This window comes from Lissotriton vulgaris, chromosome 6, assembly GCF_964263255.1.
Source record: "Lissotriton vulgaris chromosome 6, aLisVul1.2, whole genome shotgun sequence".
Taxonomy (NCBI): Eukaryota; Metazoa; Chordata; class Amphibia; order Caudata; family Salamandridae; genus Lissotriton; species Lissotriton vulgaris.
Genome location: NC_141694.1, coordinates 1,172,240,284 through 1,172,261,571, shown reverse-complemented (window position 1 = coordinate 1,172,261,571; position 21,288 = coordinate 1,172,240,284). Strand labels below are relative to the sequence as shown.

At 49.0% G+C, this 21,288-nt stretch overlaps 1 protein-coding gene across 1 annotated transcript in view; it reads right to left on the bottom strand.

Moving 5' to 3' along the window:
• Positions 1 to 21,288, bottom strand: part of SHPRH (SNF2 histone linker PHD RING helicase) — a 759,436-nt gene that overhangs the window by 215,140 nt on the left and 523,008 nt on the right. The window contains exon 19 of the mRNA XM_086927277.1: positions 7,572 to 7,745. Coding sequence (XP_086783403.1) covers positions 7,572 to 7,745 — 174 coding nt within the window. The remainder of the gene's footprint in view (positions 1 to 7,571; positions 7,746 to 21,288) is intronic.

Below are 21,288 nucleotides of genomic sequence, written 5' to 3'. Positions count from 1 at the left end.
TGGGACACAACAAGACTATATGTGTTTTGACCTCATACCTGTGAATTACGCTGGTGACCTCCCTGTGGTTCGACAATGGGCAAAGACAGAGTGCTTCAAAGCGCCCAGCAGACAAAGATGGACCAATACACGGCCCCTGGTCCTGGAGGAGCCCTGCCAGCTGAGAGCGGGGGAGGTTCCATGACCCGCAAGGTCCCACAGGTGCTCAGATCCCAGCGGCACTCGAGACCTCAAGCACTAATCTACAAGCCGGTATTGATTCAGTCTCAATGGACAAGAACTTGCTGTGGGTAGATTTGCTTAAGGTAAACAAGAGGTTCTTGGTGATGGACCAGCAAGTTAATAAGCTGAAGGAGTAGCTGACTTCTCTCAAGTCAACAGTTGCCAGCCGCACGGCACAGACGCAGAAGCTGGAAATGCACACTGACGAAGCGGAGGATCGCCTTCGGCATTGCAACCTGCGCCCTGTTGGATTCCGAGGGCGTGGAGGGAACTGCTCCGAGCTTTTTCGTGAATGACTTGTCGACTGTTTTCACGGAGGAGCACGCCGACAGGACCCTGGCGTCTGGGTGACTGCCAAGGATACGGATTGCAAAGATCCTCAACTATAAGGATAGGGATGTTATCCTACAGGTGGTCCAGCAGATAGGAGATCCCACCTTTGAGGACTCCATTATCCGGATTTTTCCTGATTACACGCAACGTGTGCAGTAGCTGCGACAAAAGTTTAGGGAGGTAAAACAAAAACTGAAGGCCATTTTGTGGGACTGGCTAGAGATTTGGGGGGTATGGCGGACTCCTGGTGCCCGGCACTAGTGATGCTGAGCATGGTCCCAGCATGTCAAAATGGATCAACGGGGAGGCGACATGGCAGGTGCAGGGGGGAGTCGCACATGAAAACCTGTGTTGTGGTGAGACAGGATGGACCGCTTGATGTGGAACGTCAGCGGCTAGAGAGAGAAAGCTAGAGCCTTGTTGGAGACGGTAGGGTGGGGCAGTAGCAAAGCAATAGGGAGCAGTGCGTGTGATGCAGCCCTAGATGTCAATATATAATCTGAACAGAGCTCAGCTCTGGTATGGCGGGGGAGACCCCCCCCCCCCCAACCTGATGCCTCGGTGTGTGGAGGGTCAATGTAACCATGATCTTTGGACAGCGAGCAGCCTCTGCAGTGTTAGACAACAGTCAAAGTTCAGAGTCAAACACAGCTGTGCCCTACAATTACCAACTCGTGATCCAGACAACATTAAGCCATCTGCTGATTGTGGAGTCACCAATGTTGAGGTTTCGTAATTTCGTCGAGGGCCCTCCATCTTTGTAGAGTCATCGCCAGACGAGAAAATGTGTAGGCCCTTCTGAGGCACGAGCACTGTCTCCCAAGGATGCTGCCGCCCGGAGGTGGCCTTCAATAATTTGGTGCAGCACAGGAGTCTGGGCCGCTGGACACACCAGAGGAGGGCCCGCTGTGTCAAGTATCGTCTCTGCTGCCTCTTCATTGAAAGGCGGGGAACCCCTTGTAGTCTTAGCAGGTCCCTCGTTGTGGTACCGGTCAGCCCAATCCTTTGCTTCCCTGGGATTGGTGAAGTAGAGGAATTCACGTCTACAATTATCTTGAGGCGGGCCAGGAGAGCAAAAAGTATTGGAAGCCTAGTTGATGGAGCACTTTCTTCACTTCCAAGAAGGAAGCTTGTGAGTGCAGTACCGCCAGAGAGTAGTCTAGAAATAACATGGTGGTTGCATTCTTAAGCCTCAGAGGTCCAGTTAATCTGGCAGCTTTGAGGATGGTGTCACGATCTTGAAGTGGAAGAGTTTGGCCAGTATTGGGCACAACAGTGCTCTCTGGGCTGGCCGATGCTCGGGCACCCGGTAGGCTCTAGCATTATGTCGGATTTGGAGACATAACAATTAATCCAGGAATCCAGGATGACCAGCAGGTCACGGACTTTAATCACCTCCGGCGGGCCCAGGATTAAGTTGTTGCTCCTGCAAGAACACCCCTCGGCATCCTCTGCTCTCCGCTGGAGCACTGGCATGCTGGGGTTGGCTGTGGACTGCAGCTGTAGTGCGCCCGGACATCGCCTTCTCCCACTCTGTGACCCTGCCGAGAGTTTGCAATGGTCATCTCGAAGGAAACCCAACTCCGCCATTAGAGAGCCTATCTTGTTTTCCATGGAGATTTGTGAACTCTCAATCGCCGAGAAGACTATGTTCAACTTATCAGTGGGCACTGAGGAGAGTAGTCTGGCATAGGGGTTTCCAGCAATATAGTTGCCAGGAGTGTCTGTGCAGATGCAATTGATCTCAGGTGACCCATCAACGGAGGAACAGCAGCGCTGAAGGAGATATCATTCATCCCCGTCACAAGACCCACAGCCTCAGCGATCCCCAGGCAGAGGTGGCCTCCCAGCTGCAGCGCCTCTCACCATCAGCGCAGTGGGTCAGGGAGCTCTGCACTAGTTCCCGAGGGTCTCCGCCTGCCAGGCACACCAGGTGTCGTGCAGGTATGGATGGGGGCATTCCCATGGCCTGTTGCATCCCTCCGGTCATTCTGGCCCCAGGGCAGCCGGCAGAGAGAGAGTCACAGGCACCAATCAAAGCACCTGAGCTGGTGCCTGGTACCTCACTGCAGCCTGTGGCTTTGTTGGACTCCAGCAGGGGTGTGTGCCCAATACAGTTACTACAGAGTGACGAAGCAGAGGAGATGCAGGCACCCTCCTTGCTTGAACAGCAAAGGCTCAGAAGCAACAATGATGATGCCCCAGCCCAGAGATTATATGAGCCAGGAGCCCCAGTGGTCTGTGTCAATGTCTACCAGCGGTGAGGGGGCGGGGAGAGGGACGGATCAAGAGTCACATCTGTTAAGGGAGTTTGAAAAAGCCCCCGCCTACACCCAATCTGGTTGCCTCCGGTGCTGTATGGCTATCCCCCACAGTGTCAAAAGTCCTGTTGTCTCCCTCGTCTGAGTCCAGACGATCTACCAGGTAAACCCCCTGAGGGCTGCCCCCACTGTCGAGTGGGGGCCTCAACTGGCAATGTCTAATAGCCAGCAGTTTTAGGCTTGACATGACAGGTCACCTCTTCAGTCCCTGCGGCTTCTCACCTGTGCGCATTTCGCATGTCCAGGCTGGGGCAGGAAAGCAGGCACCACTGCACAGATAGTCGTCTGGTCCTCAAGGGTAGGGGCTCTGGCTGCCAGAGGCGCTTTTCCGTTAGGCCTCGTAGGCCCATCTCCTTCACCATCCGGGAGCCCACGTGTGCTGCGCTGTGAGATTCCTACTTGGAACCGCATCCCCTTCTACCGAAGTTGCTCTCCTCTGCTGACTTTGGAGCAAGGAAGGGATGAACTCTGCCATACTCTTGCCAACCTTCTTCTCTGTGGGAGCTCCAGGTGCAGGTGAGCGAGCCAGCCCAGCATAAAGTCACTCTTGGCCGGGACGCCAGATGTAGGCCGCTGCATCAGCACCTGACATTCCAGAAAGACTAGCTGACCATGCCAAGGGGAGCGAAAAGAGGATCCCATCATCAAGGGCGATGCAGCCTGATAGTTTAGCTGCCGATACGGAGCTCTTGCATGCACTTGAGTCTGATTGTAGGGTTAATGGTGCAGAGCTCTAACAGAGAGCAACTGCCACTTTGGGTTGCCAAGCCAGACCCCCTGTAGACTATAATGTTGTGGGAATCTTCTCTGGCTGTCCAGTTTCTTTACAATTAACTAACTAGACACAATTTAATTTAAGGAAATTATTAATGTCTGTACTCCTAGTAGGAAAATCCAAAAGCTGTTAACTGTGGCATATAATGTACAGCAGAGGAAGCATGCAAGCCTAGGGCTTTTTCAAGGATGTGTATTTCGCAAATAAAAAAAGAATTAAGTCATGCCTATTCGTAAGATAATTTTCTTTACAGTCGTAATACAAAAGTTTGTTCAGAGCTCAGGTAACGGTCTCGGCGGTCTAGTGTTAGGCGAAACACATAGCTTTGAAAAAGTCCTAGGCATGCATACTCACACAGGGCAAAACACGTGTTGCCTGTTTGTTCTTCATGAAAATAAATGTGATAAATAATTTTCTAAACCACTGTTACAGAACCATTTCTGTGTACAGATCAAATCTTTTGTTATATCACGATACAAGCATAACTTGTTAAAATCAACTTGTTAATAGAATATTTGGAAGACAAACCCATATCTCTTTCCCAGTTACATTTTAAAGGGGTGTAGTTGGCCCTACCCTCATGTGAGTGTCCCTGCTACCTCCATTCCAAAATCCAGCATCCTATACAACTAGCATTGATTGGAAGGCCAAGAGTGTGTCAGGCCTTGCTTTGGCACTTGTAACATTTATGGGCTTAGTAAACCTTTTACATAAAAACAACTCCTATGAGATTGAAGCATTTGGGCCCCAAACAGTTTATTATGCCAATGCTCACTATCATAGAAAGGAGAAGTCACCTACCTTAGGACTAGAAAAGATTTCTTTGAACAAAAACAAAGTGCAAACATCGGGACCCAACACTCGAGGGCAGGCTAGGCACAGCATGTGATCTACAGCTCACTTGCCTCGAATATATGTTTATCAAATATTCTCATGAGCAATTATCATGATGCTTGCGTTCAAGCTGCCATCTTGATTTTTCCTCCAGAACACATCACTTTCCTACTTTCATGTCAATCTAGAAAAACAAGGGAATTTCAGAGCCATCTGCTTGTGAGTACAAAGCTGAGGCCAGCATGATACATTGTAAACTAGCACATCTCAAGGCCTGTAATCTGCATAAGTGGAACCCAGGAACGGATTTAAAAAAGTGCACCTATGGCACCTGTTTCCCTAACATGGCTCCCAGCATGGTCGGAGCTCCCTCAGGAAAAAAAACCCTCCATCAATAATTCCAACTTGCTCGGAAGACATGGTGGAATTACCTTTACAAAATGTAGGTACAGGAAATGTGGCCCAAAGTAGAGATTCCTTCCGAGTAGCTACATTACATTTGCACCTGTTGTGCAGGTTATTTTCTTGAAGTTATAAGGGACATTTCCAGACGAAACTGGGTAGTCAACTCCTTTATCATGTCCAGCAAAGGTGGAAAAGTCTAACAGTGTTCTGATGGAGCCTCCAGTTCTGCAGTCAAGAAGGACAGCAAACCAATTGTAGTAACAGGATGGGTAAACACAGAAGAGATCAGCCAAAACAATGATTTTTGGACAAAAGCCCACCTAAAGTCCTCCTCTAAATCAGGGAAATACCCAACTGTCTGGCTGTCCACTGGCTCACTAGCTTTTCAATCAGCCTTTCTCTCACCCAACATAACTCAGTTAGTCAGTCACACACAACTCACTGAATACCTCACAAAATATGTTTTATGCTTTCCTTTCTGTTTGCTTTTGGACCTGCTGTTCCTTAGGATAAAGTTTTGGAAATCCTAAGAACTGTGACCATCCTTTGATCTGCTTGCTTTAGAGCAAGTTCAAAAGATAAACAGGTTTGCAAAAATGATTGTGGAGATGCCTGATGAGCAGTATGCGCCCAGCATCACACACAGGTATGCAAACTGTATGACACAAACCCAATTCACCCACAAGCTACATAAAGTTTACGGGTTCCCAAATAAAAAGAGCATATTGGTAAAGGTTCAGACAGTTTCAGATAACGTAATAAATCATCATTCCAAATAGTAATTACTGAATCATTTATTATTATGGAAGAACAGTGGCTTGTCTTCACTCCTACTCAAACGCAGAAAAGAACTGCAAACTCTTCTTCAGAAGAAAGGCGGTGGAAGAAAATGTACCAAAAGCTAAAAATATGTGCAGACATGAGAAATTAGTCACAGAGGTCATACAGGAAGACCTGACACACTTGGGTATCTGCACTAGAGTCTAAATGAATACAGTAGTATCTGGCAAGGGCAAGAATTGCATTGATGTACAACTGTCATCTCAACAAATTTCACTACCGGTAACATTTTATAGCAGTACTGTTCCAGCAGTAATTCCCCTATACAAGAAGCGCCTCGTTTCTCAGGAAGGGGTTTGTTATCTTTTTGGTAACATGATTCTACATGAAACAATCTGGTCACACAATGGACAGTTCAGGTAGCTGAGCAAATTAGCTTCTATTTAACAAACAGCTGAGTACATTTTCTAATGCCTTTAGTGTTATCCAGAAAACTGCACAAAACGCTTCACACATCAAGAGTGTAGACAGAGGTCTTTTTAGTAGGGCACAGGTTTTGTAAAATGGTAAAAGGGCATTACTTTGTCCTTTAAAACTTGTTAATTGTGTTCTTGGAAAAAATCTACTTCAGCTTCCACATCGTAAATAACTTTAAGTAGAACTGCAGTTATTAACGGTTGTCTCACTGCAAGTTAGTGTCCAACAGTTTGTTAGGCAAGGTTCTTATCATTGCCTTTCTTTACTTGTTCAGATGATATATCACTGTTTTGTTGTCAGGCTAAAGTAGAATGGAACTGACTTTGAAGGATGGTCAAAAATACTTTATGGCCAAATAAACTGCCCGAAGACCCAGAAAGTTGCTGTGACTCTCCCCCTCTCCCCCTCTCCCCACCCCCTTTCCCGTAAGAGTAGCATCTCTTACTATTGCTGGTGAAGATAAGTGCTGATTGAAAGAAGCAACTATCAAAATATTTTGACATGACACGAGCAAAGTTAAGAGTGTAGGGGTTGCAAAGAGAAGCTCTCCCAGTTTCCTAGACTATCTGGTTCTGTATATATTGCAAGTGCATTTGGAAGAATACAAATGCATGACGCCACATCACAGCAGAGAAGATATGTGGTGTGCTGAAAACGATAAATTCAATAATACATTTTGTTTCTAGGAAATTGATTTTGTTGAGGTTAAGCTGAAGCACTAAATCTTCTATAAACATTACTGTCATATGAGAGTTCTCCAAGATTTACTGAAAGGAAGTCTTTTTTTAGGCAATTCTCCAGTCACAGATACATATTTTCTTCAATTCGAGAAGCACTGCCTGCATTTCAAGAGCCACTTGAGGGGCTATATTAGGCAAAGGGAGCAGAAGTTTGTACCCACAATGCTGCTTAGGTGAGAAAAACAGAGGAACTCTCATTTGTTTCTTGCAAATGGAAATGAATGCAAAAGCAAGTACCCTGAAGATCTATTGCAAATGTCTAGCCCATGGATGCAGTGCAGGAAGGATCTTACGAAGAGGAAGCATCCTTAAAGTCTCCATTTTTTATTCATCCCACAAGCTTACCGGGTTTTCAAAGACAACTCCTTTCTTATGTGCAATGAAACTCTGAACAAAGATGCATGCTTATGACACAAATGTCTGGGACAAAACCTAAAATAACTGAAAAAGGTTAACTTCTTATTGAGCCTCTTGGATATGTTTCACTGCATATAATATGCCGCTATTAGTTCGACAATTATCCAATAATATGCTATTTGTGAATTGGTGGGGTTTGAAAAACCATACTGTATATTGAAGTAGAAATGTATAAATGAATAGCCCATAACACAGTTCGAATTAAAACTGTTTTTTTTCTGTTTTAAATCAGCTCTTGGATGTAAAGAGATCGCAAGCCCAACATACTTGTTGAGAGGGAGCCTGGCGGGTCGTAGGTGGCAGATGGTAGCTGCTTGGATGACCTCCTGGGAGGGAGGGCCCTCTAGATTTTTCACAGCATCCCTTACAAGCTTTTGGATTTTCTTCAGTTCATCCATTTGAGTTGTTATCAACAACCGTAGACCTCTACAATCACGAAACCTAGAAAAAGATGGGAAGCAGCAAACACAAGACAATGAAGCAAACTTGAATATGGTTCATTTAATTAATATGTAGGTGAATAGATTGTGTGGGATACTGCTGGGTCCCGTGAAAAGATGAAAGAACATAAATAGAACATTAGAAAACTATTCAAACATCTTGGAAGAGTAAACATATCTTGTGAGAATCAAATAGTTAATCGTGTTATTGGGCAGTGTCTGCTTGTTCATTCTGGTACTTACAATGCATGGACTCTTCCACATTACCATACTGTGGAACTGAAACACTCAGCAAAAATTACAAAAAGCCATGCCACATGTACAGCCAAGGTCTTGATGGCTGCAAGTCCCTTTCACATTAAAACCCAAAACCTTACCATTTGGAGGATGTTGACTTAAAGACAATGAAATAGAGTGTCACAATCCATTTACAGGATAAAAAGGCTGAGGAAATCAAAGCAGATAGGATATTTGCTGGTGACACTGAATCATCGATTTGACTACGTCATGCATGTCCGAAGGTTACCCTTTTTGTTAAGGCCTTGGCAGAGGAGTTGGCCTAATCTGGCTAGGGCGGTCGACCTCGAATCTGGGGAACCGGGTTCGAGTCTCGCCAATGACGCTGAACATCCAGTGATTCTGGACAAATCAGTTAATCTCCTAGTGCCTAACAAAAATGAATGTGTCCTCATGAAAGCAACTGGTGCTATGGAAAGCGCTTTAATATCCAATACCTTCGGGTCAAGTTCGAACTATATAAAACTCCGCAAAAAAAAACAGATGCTCACGTCTCCTGCTAACAATGAAAAAAAAGCATCAGCTATATACTGGAGATGGGTCATAAGTGAGCGATTAGTCTCAAGGAGCTATGGCTTTAGGGAGAAAAAAGGTTAAACACCCAGATCGGTAACCTGATGGACCACGAAAATTATGTTATGGTTATTTAGCATTAATCACTAAGCACGTTTTTCATCTTAAAGGTAACGTGAATCAAAACAATATTGACTATATAAATGCAGAACAAACATTATTTGATAGAATTCTGGATCTTGACATTATACATTGGTTTGTAATCCTTTTTTGGAACGGGACTATGGACTTCAAAATACGTTGATAAAGCAATCTGGTGAAACTGAGGCTTAGGATCTAACTTTCAAAAGCTTGTAGGTTTCATGGGGAGAATACAACCCCAGGCACTTCAGCCCATCTTTGTACTTGTTAACTTTCACAATAGCTTTTTTAAATAGATATTGGCTGAATGCCTATTCTAATGCTAAATGACAAAGCGATAAAAGTAATGCAATCGTTTTGGAAACACCTAATACACCCACAGAGACACTGGGGGAAAATTAGAGACAAATTACGGTTATTAAGGGGAAAAAAGATGGATAAATTGTGAAAGATAAGCTATACAGAATACAATGGTGTGGAGAGTCGGTCAGGGGCTGTTTATCGATTATGAAAAAAACTGTGAGATAAAACTAGGGTTTTCCTACAGCACACCACTTGTCATTATTCAGTCATTTACCAGTATGTCTCATCTGTGGGTATGAATAACCCCAATTACTCTACTCAGAGACAATGTCAACACTGCCAATCCAGGAAATGGAATCCAGAACAATCAGTCTTCTTGTTTTTCAGTAGCCTTTATTTAAAAAATTCAATTGATTAAAAAAAACTCCCAGCACACGACTTGCCGACCCGTGTTTCGTCTTTTTCAAGGCTGGAATGTCAAGACATACACCAATAAATACACTATATACATATAAACATGTTCACAGGACAACAAGTAGTTCCATATACATATTATATTAGTAAACAATAATATGAATACATACAAACATATACATCATTTAAATAAACCACATAAGACCGTGTCACATACTAACAAAATGAAATGCCTGAATATTGATATATACAATTTAAAAAGAGGAGCTTTGTGCAGAAAATACAGCAAATATAAAAGACCAGAAGTGAGTTTCACGGATTTCGAGAAAAAGTATACAGGCTGTCAACTGTGTGGTTGAGGAGATGGAAACAAGATGAGTATATACACCCAAACGAGCCAAAAAGATGGCAAAACGCCCACAAAGTAGTGCAGGTACCAGAAAATCAGATAACATACCATAAATGTAGGTATCATAAAAGTCAGGACCATGAGGAGACCAAGCCCGGTCACGCTTGTACTGAAAATATTTGAAATCACCAACTTGTTACTACGATCTCACAGGTGAGCTCTAAAAGATATGACGTCACAGTAATGAAATCACACCTTTTGTCAAACAATGCCCGACAACGCTTCTTAGCATATCTCTGCAACGCTGGCTTCATTACACCCTTGTTAAACAAAAAAATTCGATGGAAAGTCCATTAAAAACTACCTGCCTCATCAGCTGATAGTGTCCAGGACTACTAAACATACATAGTATTCTGGCATGTTACTAGTAAGTAATGCAGAGGTGGACCTATACATCACACCTACTCCCTATCCGCCCAACTCAATAAGATCTGGTGACTCATATACCCATTGTGGGATTTCCTTATGTTGGTAGGTGTTTACCGAGATCTAAGTAAGCACAATACACCTAACCAAATATATATAACTCTGATCTTGAAAAATTACACCCCGGTGGTCTCTATGCAGTCTGGTACTCAACAGTGCAGTTTAGTTGCCTAAGAAGTAATTGTGAAATGCTAGTGTCAAGATATTCCATTTGTTTGCCACATCCTTACTAATGCAAACCTATAAGTCATGACACACTCACCCGTAGAATTAAAATAATTTCTATATGCGGGACAACTCCATTCCATTCCTACGATCTGTGTAAAGGAACTTTGTACACCACCTTCTCTTATTTCAATGAGGCAATAGTCCTATTGGACCATGTAGGATCAATAAACTTTCGGCAGGCTCTTAGAGTATCCCCTGCACCGCTTTCAAAGCGCCCTGCACCATCTGTGGTCCAACCAAAGTTGAGACCTGAAATTTAATTTAAAACACATAGCCCAATATAAGTCACTAAATTAAATTTGCCCAGCGTAAAGCTCAGTATAGATATAGCAGACAAAATCCACTGCTCCTCCGCTATTCGCTCACCTTCAACCAAACGTCGCCCGCAATGAAAACTCGTATCGTCCCTTCTGTACCGAGTACAGAGTACGAACGCCATAGTGCTGTTTAAATGCAAAAGGAAATTCCCACCCCAAGTGGTCACGTGATTCCGCCATCATTGGAAGACAGATCTTATTCACTCCGCCGTCGCGTATTGCTTGGGGGCCATGTTAGTCTCCCCACACTTCCATGAATATACAGCGAAAACGCATTATGAACGTAAATGAATGTGAAGCAAATATCTTATAACATTCAAACACAAGTTAAAAACTCCGTTAACATTGGAGATCGAGGGGGTCGTGGCTTGAGGTGTCAAGATGGCGGTCGCACTCTAAGAGTGCTCCGGACCCGCTCTGTCATCCACCTCGTATCCGCCCGCTTTCAGCTGCCATCGATCTCTGTCAACGGCCGCCGCGGCTCCCCAGCTTACCTGCCTTGCCCCGATTCCTTTGTGGGGCTGTCCGGTTCCTTCACAGCCGTTGTTGGACGCCTTCCCTCCCGAGGCCTTGCTCCTAAGATGGTGGCCCCCTCACTGCCTCGACTCGGGGCCTGAGGCTCTTGTCCGGACAGCCTGGCTTACTGGGTGCTTTCACTGCCTGTGACTCTCCAGCGGCAGTGGATTGAGAGGAGCCTGGGGCCCGGCGCTGTGATGGGCGCCCCGCTTCCCGTGGCCATGATCTGTGGGACGCCGGGGACGGGCACGGCCCGACTGCACTGTGGGAGCTGCCTGTGGCCCGGCGCTACCTGGGCCTCCGGATGGGACTGCGGCCTGGACCCCCGCTGGCGACGTCTGCCCAGTGAGTGCGGGCCGGATCATCGATGCTGCTGCCGGAGGGGTTGTGCTTCCCTCTGGCCTCTGCTTGAGGCCTCCCCCGACTCTAGGGTGGAGAGCTGACTGAAGTGCTGTGCTTGCTGGTCCCTGGGAGGCGTGGCCTCCGACCCCTGGGCTGACACCCGGATCGTTTGGGGCCCGGAGGAGATGTGCCTGCCTGCTCCGGCCTGCTTAAGCCCTCCCGCGCTGCCTGCCTGAGTGGAGGACGTGCCCTTGCCCCTCGGTTGAGGCTGCTGGTTCCAAGGACCTCCGCTGGCGGGCGGACGGGGTGCATCTGACCGCCGCCCCCGGCCCTGTGGATTGCGGCAGGCTTCTGGCCGCCCCATCCTGTGGGGGCCCGGGGTGTCGCCGGCACCCCCGGGGGCGCTGCTGCTGCGGCCCATTTTGCCTCCTGGTTTTGTCTGCTGAGGGCTGCGCCGTGACCCGGCACGAAGGGACTAGATGGCCATTGTGTCGGGTGCTAGGCGCCCCCTCCATCTGACGGTCCTGGAGCTGTCGGGTGTTTCCCCGGAGTCGTGGCTGCTGCCGGTGTTGCCCGGTGGGCTGTCGCTGCAACTACTTGTTGGACTCTGCTGACGGCCCTCTCCTTCCTTTGTGCGGCGGACGCCCCCTCTCATTTGGATGGTGGTAGATGCCGGGGGTCTGCTGCCTGCCTCCTGACAGCTGGTTGCTCCCCTGCCATTCCTGTGCCGCAGAGCCTGGGGGACGCAACTGATTGCACATCTGAAGTCTCTTGCCCCATGTTGCTTCCCTGGGACTATCAGACGCTTAGGGCCCTCTCTGCTGCTTAAACCTGTTTCTGGGGTCCCCCGGATCAGCTGCCCTCCGGCCTCTGCTGTGCCCCCGGCTGGACTTGACCTGAGTGGACCGAGGGCGCCGGTGGCCCTCCTGGAGCTGACCCACGGAGTGACTCGAAGGTGAGGTGGACGGGGAGGTGTTCAGCCGGGGAGAGGCCTTGTGTCCGGGGGCGGCTCCCTCTCCCTGGAACCGGTGGGGGGTGAGTGGGGTGTGATCGGCCACTACATCGGGTGGCGGGGGTTGTGGCAGCGGCGTTGGCCTGCCCCGCCCCCTCCCCCACTCTGGACGCATCGGATTGACTTGCTCGGGAGCATGGCAGGACCCGCACCACTCAGACCCTCATTCCTCCGTCCCAAACAAAAATGGACCAGTTCACTACCTAGGACCGGGACATGGGTGGAGGGGCGCTGGCAGCGCTGGGAACCGCCGGGGGAGACCTCCCCACTATTCTACAGGCAATAAGTGCATTGCAGGCTTCTGTGGAGAGCAAGATCGGGGAAGTGCGGGTGGATGTGGCACTAATTCGCCAGGATCTGCGCAATGCCACGGCACGCATCTCGGAGGCGGAATCCCGCATCTCCACGGTGGAGGACGATGTGGGTACCCTCAAACCCCAGGTGGCCCGTCTCCAGACACAGACCTCAGAACTCCATCGCAGGGCCGAAGATGCCGAAAATAGGGCGCAACAAAACAACCTGCGCCTCCTGGGATTTCCGGAGGGGGTGGAGAAGGGGTGCACTGACACTTTCATTGAGACCTGGGTCCGCTACTGGATGCCCAAGAAGAAACTTTCCCACTGGTTTGCGGTGGAGCAAGCCCACCGTTCTCTTGCTCCCAAGCCTTCGCCCGGAGCTCCTGCTCGCCCTATCATTTTCAGAATCTTCAACTTCCGGGACAGGGTCGCTATCCTGGTAGCGGCCAGGGATCTGGGGCCGCTGCAGTTCCAGAATTCCAGAATCATGGTCTTCCCGGATTACTCCAGAGAGGTCCAAACTCAGCGCCGATCCTACGACAAGCGGCATGGACCTGGTTAACGGAGGAGAGGCCCCTCCTGCCTGGGTCTGCCCTTTCTCCGGCCCAGCCGACCCGGGATGTGCCCAAGTCCCAGCGGCGTCAGACTGGGTCTTGGGGGAGGGGCAACCATCGGGGAGGGGAATCTGGCTCACCAGTTGCGCAGTCCCGGCGCTCCCCGGCCCGGACTCCGACTCGGGGTTCCGCCTCCCCCAACCTGGCTACTTCCCTGATCGATATGGGCAGAATCCCCGGTCCCTGTACAACTCTGCGATGGGCCATGTCAGACTCAGACCTGTCCGGAAGCCCTGATATCCGTGGATCGAGTGGGGAAGATGGTGTTTGATCAGTGCCAGGCAATGAACGATTTACACTTAGTTCGCGGGGTCGGGAGCAGTCACGGTGCAGAGAGTCCCGAAGGGCAGAGGCCGACCTGGCTCTACCGAAGGGACTGGTTGGGGTCCTGGGCTTCATATTAGTCCCGGGATTGAGGCCTACTACTGGCTTCACACTTACTTACTCGTTTCAGCTGTTAGCGTCTCATCCGACTGTATGGAGGGGGGTCCAGCTCAGTCATGTTCCCGATTGCTTGTTCGCTAACCGTTTTAGATTAGCAGTCACCTCACTGTGAGGTAGTTCTTGGTTGGGGTTGGTTCAGGGCAACAGATGCTTCCACTTCAGAAGTGTAGGGTGGGGGGTGTTGGGGGGCGAGAAGAGGGGGGAAGACAGTTGTCTCCCGAGAGTTTTTTGGTTTTAGCCGCCTACGGGCAGCTGTGTTCTGTACCCATTGGTAGCCAAGCGTTCCTTGCTGCTCCCGTTGACAACAGGCAGATCATTGCACCACACGCCTTCACTTCGGGGCACCAGGCCCGGGGGGGAGGGGGGCTTCCCTGGGGTTGAGGACAGCCCTGCACAATCACCCGTTCTTTCACATGCCACCCTTTTAGATGTCATGCACCCTCAATGGGTCTCTCCACATCCTCTCCTGGAATGTTAACGGCCTCCTCGACCGCATCAAGCGCACGGCTGTCCTCCGCACCGCCCACCGTCGCATGCCTGAAATTCTGTTTCTCCAGGAAACACACCTCATGGGCTCCCAGTGTAATTTCCTAGCCCGTTACGGGTTTGACAGGGTCTGGCACTCTGGTTTCGCGCGGGGCTCCCGTGGGGTCGCCATTCTACTTAGGAAGGGACTTCCCTTCACCCTGGCTAGAGCCGAGACTGAGGCGCAGGGCACATATGTGGCCATGTCGGGCATGATTAAAGGATACCCTCTGAACCTTCTGTACACTTATGTTCCCCCCGCTCTCCTGGCCTCCACCCTCCGTCGCCTCACGCTGGTGTTCTCCTCGCTTCCGCAGGGCCTAACTGTTGTTGGGAGGGACTTTAGCGCCGTCCTGCAGCCTTCACATGACGCGACGGGCCCCCCGTCGGCACAGTCTTACCTCGGCAGGGAGTCTGTCTGGTTGGTCCTCGGCCCTGGGTCTTTGTGACGTCTGGAGGGTATGGAATCCCCACAGAGAACAATATACTCATACATAGCGGCCCATCATACGAACTCCCGTATAGACCTTATCCTGATGCCCGCAATGGATTGCCAATTGGTGTCTGGGGTAGCGATATTGCCCAGGGGGATCTCAGATCACTCCCCCGTCTCCCTTTGCATCGGAACGTCCACTGTCGGACCACGGGCGACTTGGAGACTGAACGCATGGTTCCTACTGGACTCTGCGCTGGTGGAATCCCTTGGGCAGGAACTGCGTCACTATTTCTTAACTAATGTGGGCTCGGTTCCCTCACCAGGGACGTTGTGGGAAGCCGGCAAGGGGGTCGTTTGGGGAGTGGCAAGAGGGCTGGTCCACGCGAAACGTGTGGAGCAGGCCGCCCAACTAGTGCAGCTGGAAGCTAGGGCAGCACAGTTGGAGAGACTCCAGCTGACCGCCGGCAGGGATGACTCCTCTTGACAACTTGCAATGGTCTGCGACAAGATTCGACTGGTCTCGTTGGAATCAGTGAAAATGCTTTGGCGCTCTTCGGTGGCACGTATCTATGGGTGGGGCGATAAAAATGGCAAAGTCCTCCACAATCTAGTGTCCTACTCCAAAATCAACCGCATTGTCCCCGAGATTCGGTCGGACTCCGGGACCCACCGGGTATCCACTGCCATCGCGCAAACCTTCGCCGACTACTATGCGTCCTTATATGACGCTCGTCCTCCATGTACTCCCCTGGTGGACTTGTTGGACGAGACTGGTACTCGTCTGCCATGTCTCCCCCCGGAGGTCGGGGAGACCTTGGATCACCCCTTCACCCCAGAGGAAATACACGGGGCGATCTCAGCGCTCCACCCAGGCAAGACGCCTGGGCCTGACGCTACCCTCAGGAATACTACGCGGCTTTCCGTGACGAATTGGTTCCTCACCTAGTGGAGCTATTTAATCATGTGGTGGAGGAGGGGTCTTTCCCTCCCGAAACGGACGTGGCCACTATCATAGTCATTCCAAAGACGCAACCGCCATCCTTGGATTGCGCAGACTACCGCCCGATCTCGTTGATTAACACCTTGACTGCTAAGGTAATTCGGAGGCGTTCCCGATCCGTAGGGGCACCCGCCAGGGGTGTCCATTCTCGCCACTCCTATTTGCGTTGGCGATGGAGGCCTTGGCGGCACTCATCCGACAGGATCCTCACTTCCGAGGCTGGGCCTGGAATCATAGTCAGATTGATAAGATAGCCTTCTACGCGGACGATGTCCTGCTTTTCCTGGCGGACCTGGACCGTTCTGGCCCCAGATGCCTGGAGGCCCTGGATGCTTTCGAGCGGGTTTCAGGGCTGAGACTCAACCCGGCTAAGTCGGCCCTGGTCCCCTCACACCCTTTACGGGTGTGCGTTGACTGGCAGGAGACTATCCCCTTTTGACGGCACTCAGTCAAATACCTAGGGGTTTGGGTTACCTTCCTGCCAGAGCTTGAATGGGCCCTGAATGTAACACCCCTGGTCACTAGGATGAAGGCAGACCTCAAGAAATGGCAGACCTTTCCCCTTAACCCCTTGGGCAGGAGTGCGCTCTTTAAAATGATGGTCCTTTCCAGTTTTCTTTACATTCTACAAAATATCACTATCCACCTCCCTGGTAGCTGTTTCTGGGATCTAGACGGCGCTCTCACGCGGTTTTTATGGGGCGGGGGCGGTCCAGACTGTCCCTGGCACATTGTCGTATCCCCCCCCCCCCTTTGACGGGGGCATGGGGGTGACCAATCTCCACCTCTACTATCTGGCCACCAAACTTATCGTGATCCACGACTGGTTTGCGGGCGGCTGGTCCGACCCAGCATACCGGGTGGAGCTCAGGGTAATGGACCTCACGCAGATCCAGGCTTTTCTATATCCGCATGCGCGCTAGCGGAATTCCGCTCGCACGCTGGGTTTTTTAAAAACGCACTTTACATGACGAGCTGGGCTCGTCATCAGCGTGCGAGGAGGCTACGCCATGACGAGCCCAGCTCGTCATCAGCGTCGAAGGGGTTAAGGCACCCCGGTGCCGCAAGACCTACCCCCTATCACCAGGAGGGTGCTCATGGCCTGGCGCATTGCCCTTCGTCATGTGCAATGGGACCGGAGGCTTACCAGACAGACGCCGCTGTGGACTGGAACATGGCTGTGGGAGGTTTCGTCCTTGTGCGATTTTCGCCGCTGGGACCTAGAGGGGATCTCACTGCTTGGAGAAGTGTGGGTGAGAGACCACATTTGATCCTTCGCTGACCTACAGCAATGTCACACTCTTCGTCCTTCCCAATTTTATAAATACCTCCAACTCAGACACGCCCTCCGCACTCACATTCCAACCCCCACTTCTCTCCCGGAATTCTGTCCCTTGGAGGCCCAGGTGATGATGGGGAACCTGGGGAGGGGAGGGGGGTCTCCCGGATATACTGGTCACTGGTAAACAATGGTCCTGCGTCCGTAGACCGGCTCCGGGCACGCTGGGAGGGGTGGATGGGTCCCTTGGAGGAGGCGGATTGGCGGGACGCCCTTATGGCTCCTAAAACCCTGACAACATCCGCCAGGTTACGCCTAGTCCAACTTTACTACCTCCATGCAGCGTACCTCACTCCGGCACGCCTTTTCCGGGCCTGAATGCGACCCTCCCCGACCTGCACGCCCTGCGAGTCTGCCCTAGCAGATTTCTATCACATGGTAAGGCAGTGCTCAGCCTTGGCACCGTTCTGGGGAGGGGTGGAACACGAGCTTACACAGGCCCTGGGATGGGAGGTTCCCCATGACCCGAAGCGCTTGCTGTTGGGAGTGTATGATGGCCTTAATGGCTCCAGGGCAGATAAACGTTTCCTGGGGACGGCCGTGGCGGTGGCGAAAACGGATATAGCTGCGCTCTGGTCTCGGGCCTCAGGCTAAAGCATCCACCGTGCGGAAATGGAGGAGGGAGGTGGATTGGTGTGGAGCGCAGGAGGAGCCCCTCTTCGAGGCTAGGGGGTGCCCCGAACTATTTTGTAAAGTGTGGGGTAAATGGTTTAATTTGCTACCTGTGTGAGAGTTCGAGGGATTTTGTCTGTCTCCTTTGTATTGGGAATGTCACATCTGATCCAGTCGAGCTAATTTCCTGTCAAAGTGTGGGATGTAATTTCTCCATTCCTAATGCTTGATCTGCTACCAATGAATGTATTCGCTTTTGCTTTAAAATCAATAAAGTTGATATTTAAAAAAAAAAAAACATTGGAGATCGAATGGCCCATGCCTATTGCTCAACCGTCCCATAATTATTGGCGGTCATATTACTATCCCCATACTCCATTGGAAATATAGCGGAAACGCACTAAGAGCGTATTGTAGAACTGATATCTTTTAAATACCTAACATGGATTACGATAATATGGAGCACCTCTAGCACCTCAATAGTCATCAAACACCATCCTTATAGATGTAAAGTAAGGCGATTGCAACTGGAGAGGCAAATGTCTTACAAAATTCAAACACGAGTTCAAACTCTGTTGTCATTGGAGATCGAGTGAACCAATCATAATGCTCAGGCGTCCCAAAATTATTGGCGGCCATATTAGTCTCCCCATACTCCCATAGCAATACAGCGTAAACACACTGAGAACGTTAGTATTATGAAACTGGCACGGAATTACGAGACAAACATGTCCTGTGACTCCGTCATCAAAAAGTGGGAAGAAGGATATCATTAATACATGGTCACTTAATTCATGGCGGCCAAGGTAGGCTCCCCACACCTTTATAGATGTCATGTAGTACGAGAGCACTGAAGGCATAAAGTGTATTTTATAAACTTTAAAGCATAAGCTCAAAGTCACATGTGGCACCAAACCCGCCTCAATAATCATGAGATTCCATCATCAGAGGCTATATTCAGGTGATTTTACCCAAACACAACCTTCAGGCTACACTATAATAACAATGCCAACATCACCAGAAAACCATCATCACTGTCCCAACATGACAGCAGATTTCTGCCATCACTCATAAGACGCAACATTGTCTCTAGTAAGAAGAAATAAGTTACTTACCTGTAACTACAGTTATCCAGTATTGGTGTCTTTCATAGATTCACATGCCTGAATGATTCTCCGTCGTCGAGACGGGAGTCTCCGGTACATAGAAAAGTAATGTCCTATAGACATATATAGAGAAAAGTAGGCCTAAGGGCCTCACCTTAGTAGCCTATCTTTGTCCTTTTGTAAAAAGGACCAAACTCTAGAAGAGAGCCAATCAGCTAACACCTCCCTCTAGAACCTTCCTGTCAGGAGCCTCAGTCTCTCAGATTTTCGTACGCACCAAGTAGGTGTAGCACTGATAGAGAGATAGGTGAGTCCTTCCAGGGGAGGCGGGAGGGTTGCATGTGAATCTATGAAAGACACCAATACTGGATAACTGTAGTTACAGGTAAGTAACTCATTTCTTATCCAGTATTATGGGTGTCTTTCATAGATTCACATGCCTGAATCAGAGTAGCAAGCAATGCAGAGTGCACATTTCTGATGGAACAGCATATACAAGTCCTTAGATAAGACATGCGAGCATGAACCATCATTAGGTATCCACAATAAATATTACTAAAGAAATGTGCATACCAGGGTAGGATGGAGGGATGGAGGAAGGCTCACCCTACTGAAATAGATGGCGTAACACTGTTTGTCCCACTACTGCATCATTCATGAGCTCCGTATCCAGGCAGTAGTGCCTAGTAAAGGTATGCAGCGACTTCCATGTTGTCGCCCTGTAAATGTCAATGACTGGCACCCCTGCAAAGAGAACCATAGAAGTGGACATAGCTCTCATGGAGAGCGCTCTCACTTTGGAATGCAATGGCTGTCCAACTTGGTCATGACAGAAAGCAATGGCTGCAGAGATCCATCGGGAGATGCTCTGCTTGGCAAGCGGTAGACCTTTCCTAGGCCTGCTGTAAGCTACGAATAGCTGGTTTGATTTCCTGAATGTTTTCGTTTTGTCAATGTAAAACTGTAAACATCGCTTGAGATCCAAGGAAAAAAACAGCGATCTCTCAGCTGCCGTGCTTTGGTTCGGAAAAAAGGAACGCATAACCACAGGTTCATTTAGGTGGAAGTCTGACGTAACTTTTGAGATAAACCTAGGATTGGATCTCAGAAATACTCAGTCGCTATTAAACTGTAGAAAAGGATCCTGGATACAAAACCGCCGGTAGCTCACTGACCCTCCTTGCGGATTTGAGCGCCAGGAGGAGAGCGGATTTTCCACGAGACATACTTTAGGTCAGCTCTGTGTACTGGTTCAAACGGATGTTTCATGAGCTGAGCATTTCTTTCTGTTGTATGAAGCTGTCTTACAAAATGCGTTGAACTGTATGAGGTAATAGCAATGTACACAATAGCATTGCAATAGTAATGTACTTAATAGCCTTGGGGGTGGTCATTCAGAAGAATGATCAACAGTGATTATACGTAGTCACTAACTATTTTGGTTTTGAGCACACTTATTACTTTCATCCTCATGGCCCTCTTTCAACTGTCGCACACTGAACTCTTGCTCTGGGTGGTATGTTAAAGTAATGAATCAAGAATGGGAGAATTCCCGTATGTTTCTTACTAGAGGCAATGTTGCGTCTTATGAGTGATGGCAGAATTGCTGTCATGTTGGGACAGTGATTATAGTTTTCTGGTGATGTTGGCAGAGTTATTATAGTGTACCCTGAAGGTTGTGTTTGGGTGAAATCACCTGAATATAGCCTCTGATGATAGAATCTCATGATTATTGAGGCGGGTTTGGTGCCACATGTGACTTTGAGCTTATGCTTTAAAGTTTATAAAATACACTTTATGCCTTCAGTGCTCTCGTACTACAGGACATCTATAAAGGTGTGGGGAGCCTACCTTGGCCGTCATGAATTAAGTGACCATGTATTAATGATATCCTTCTTCCCACTTTTTGATGACGGATTCACGGGACATGCTTGATTCGTGATTCCGTGCCAGTTTCATAATACTAACTTTCTCAGTGTGATTACGCTGTATTTCTATGGGAGTATGGAGAGACTAATATGGCCGCCAATAATTTTGGGACGGCTGAGCATTATGATTGGTTCACTCGATCTCCAATGACAACGGAGTTTGAACTCATGTTTGAATTTTGTAAGACATTTGCCTCATATAAATTTTGACGATGGAATCACTTGACACGTGTCTCCAGTTGCAATCGCCCTATTTTACTATCTATAAGGATGGCATTTGATGACTATTGAGGCGATAGAGGTGCTCCATATCATCGTAATCCATG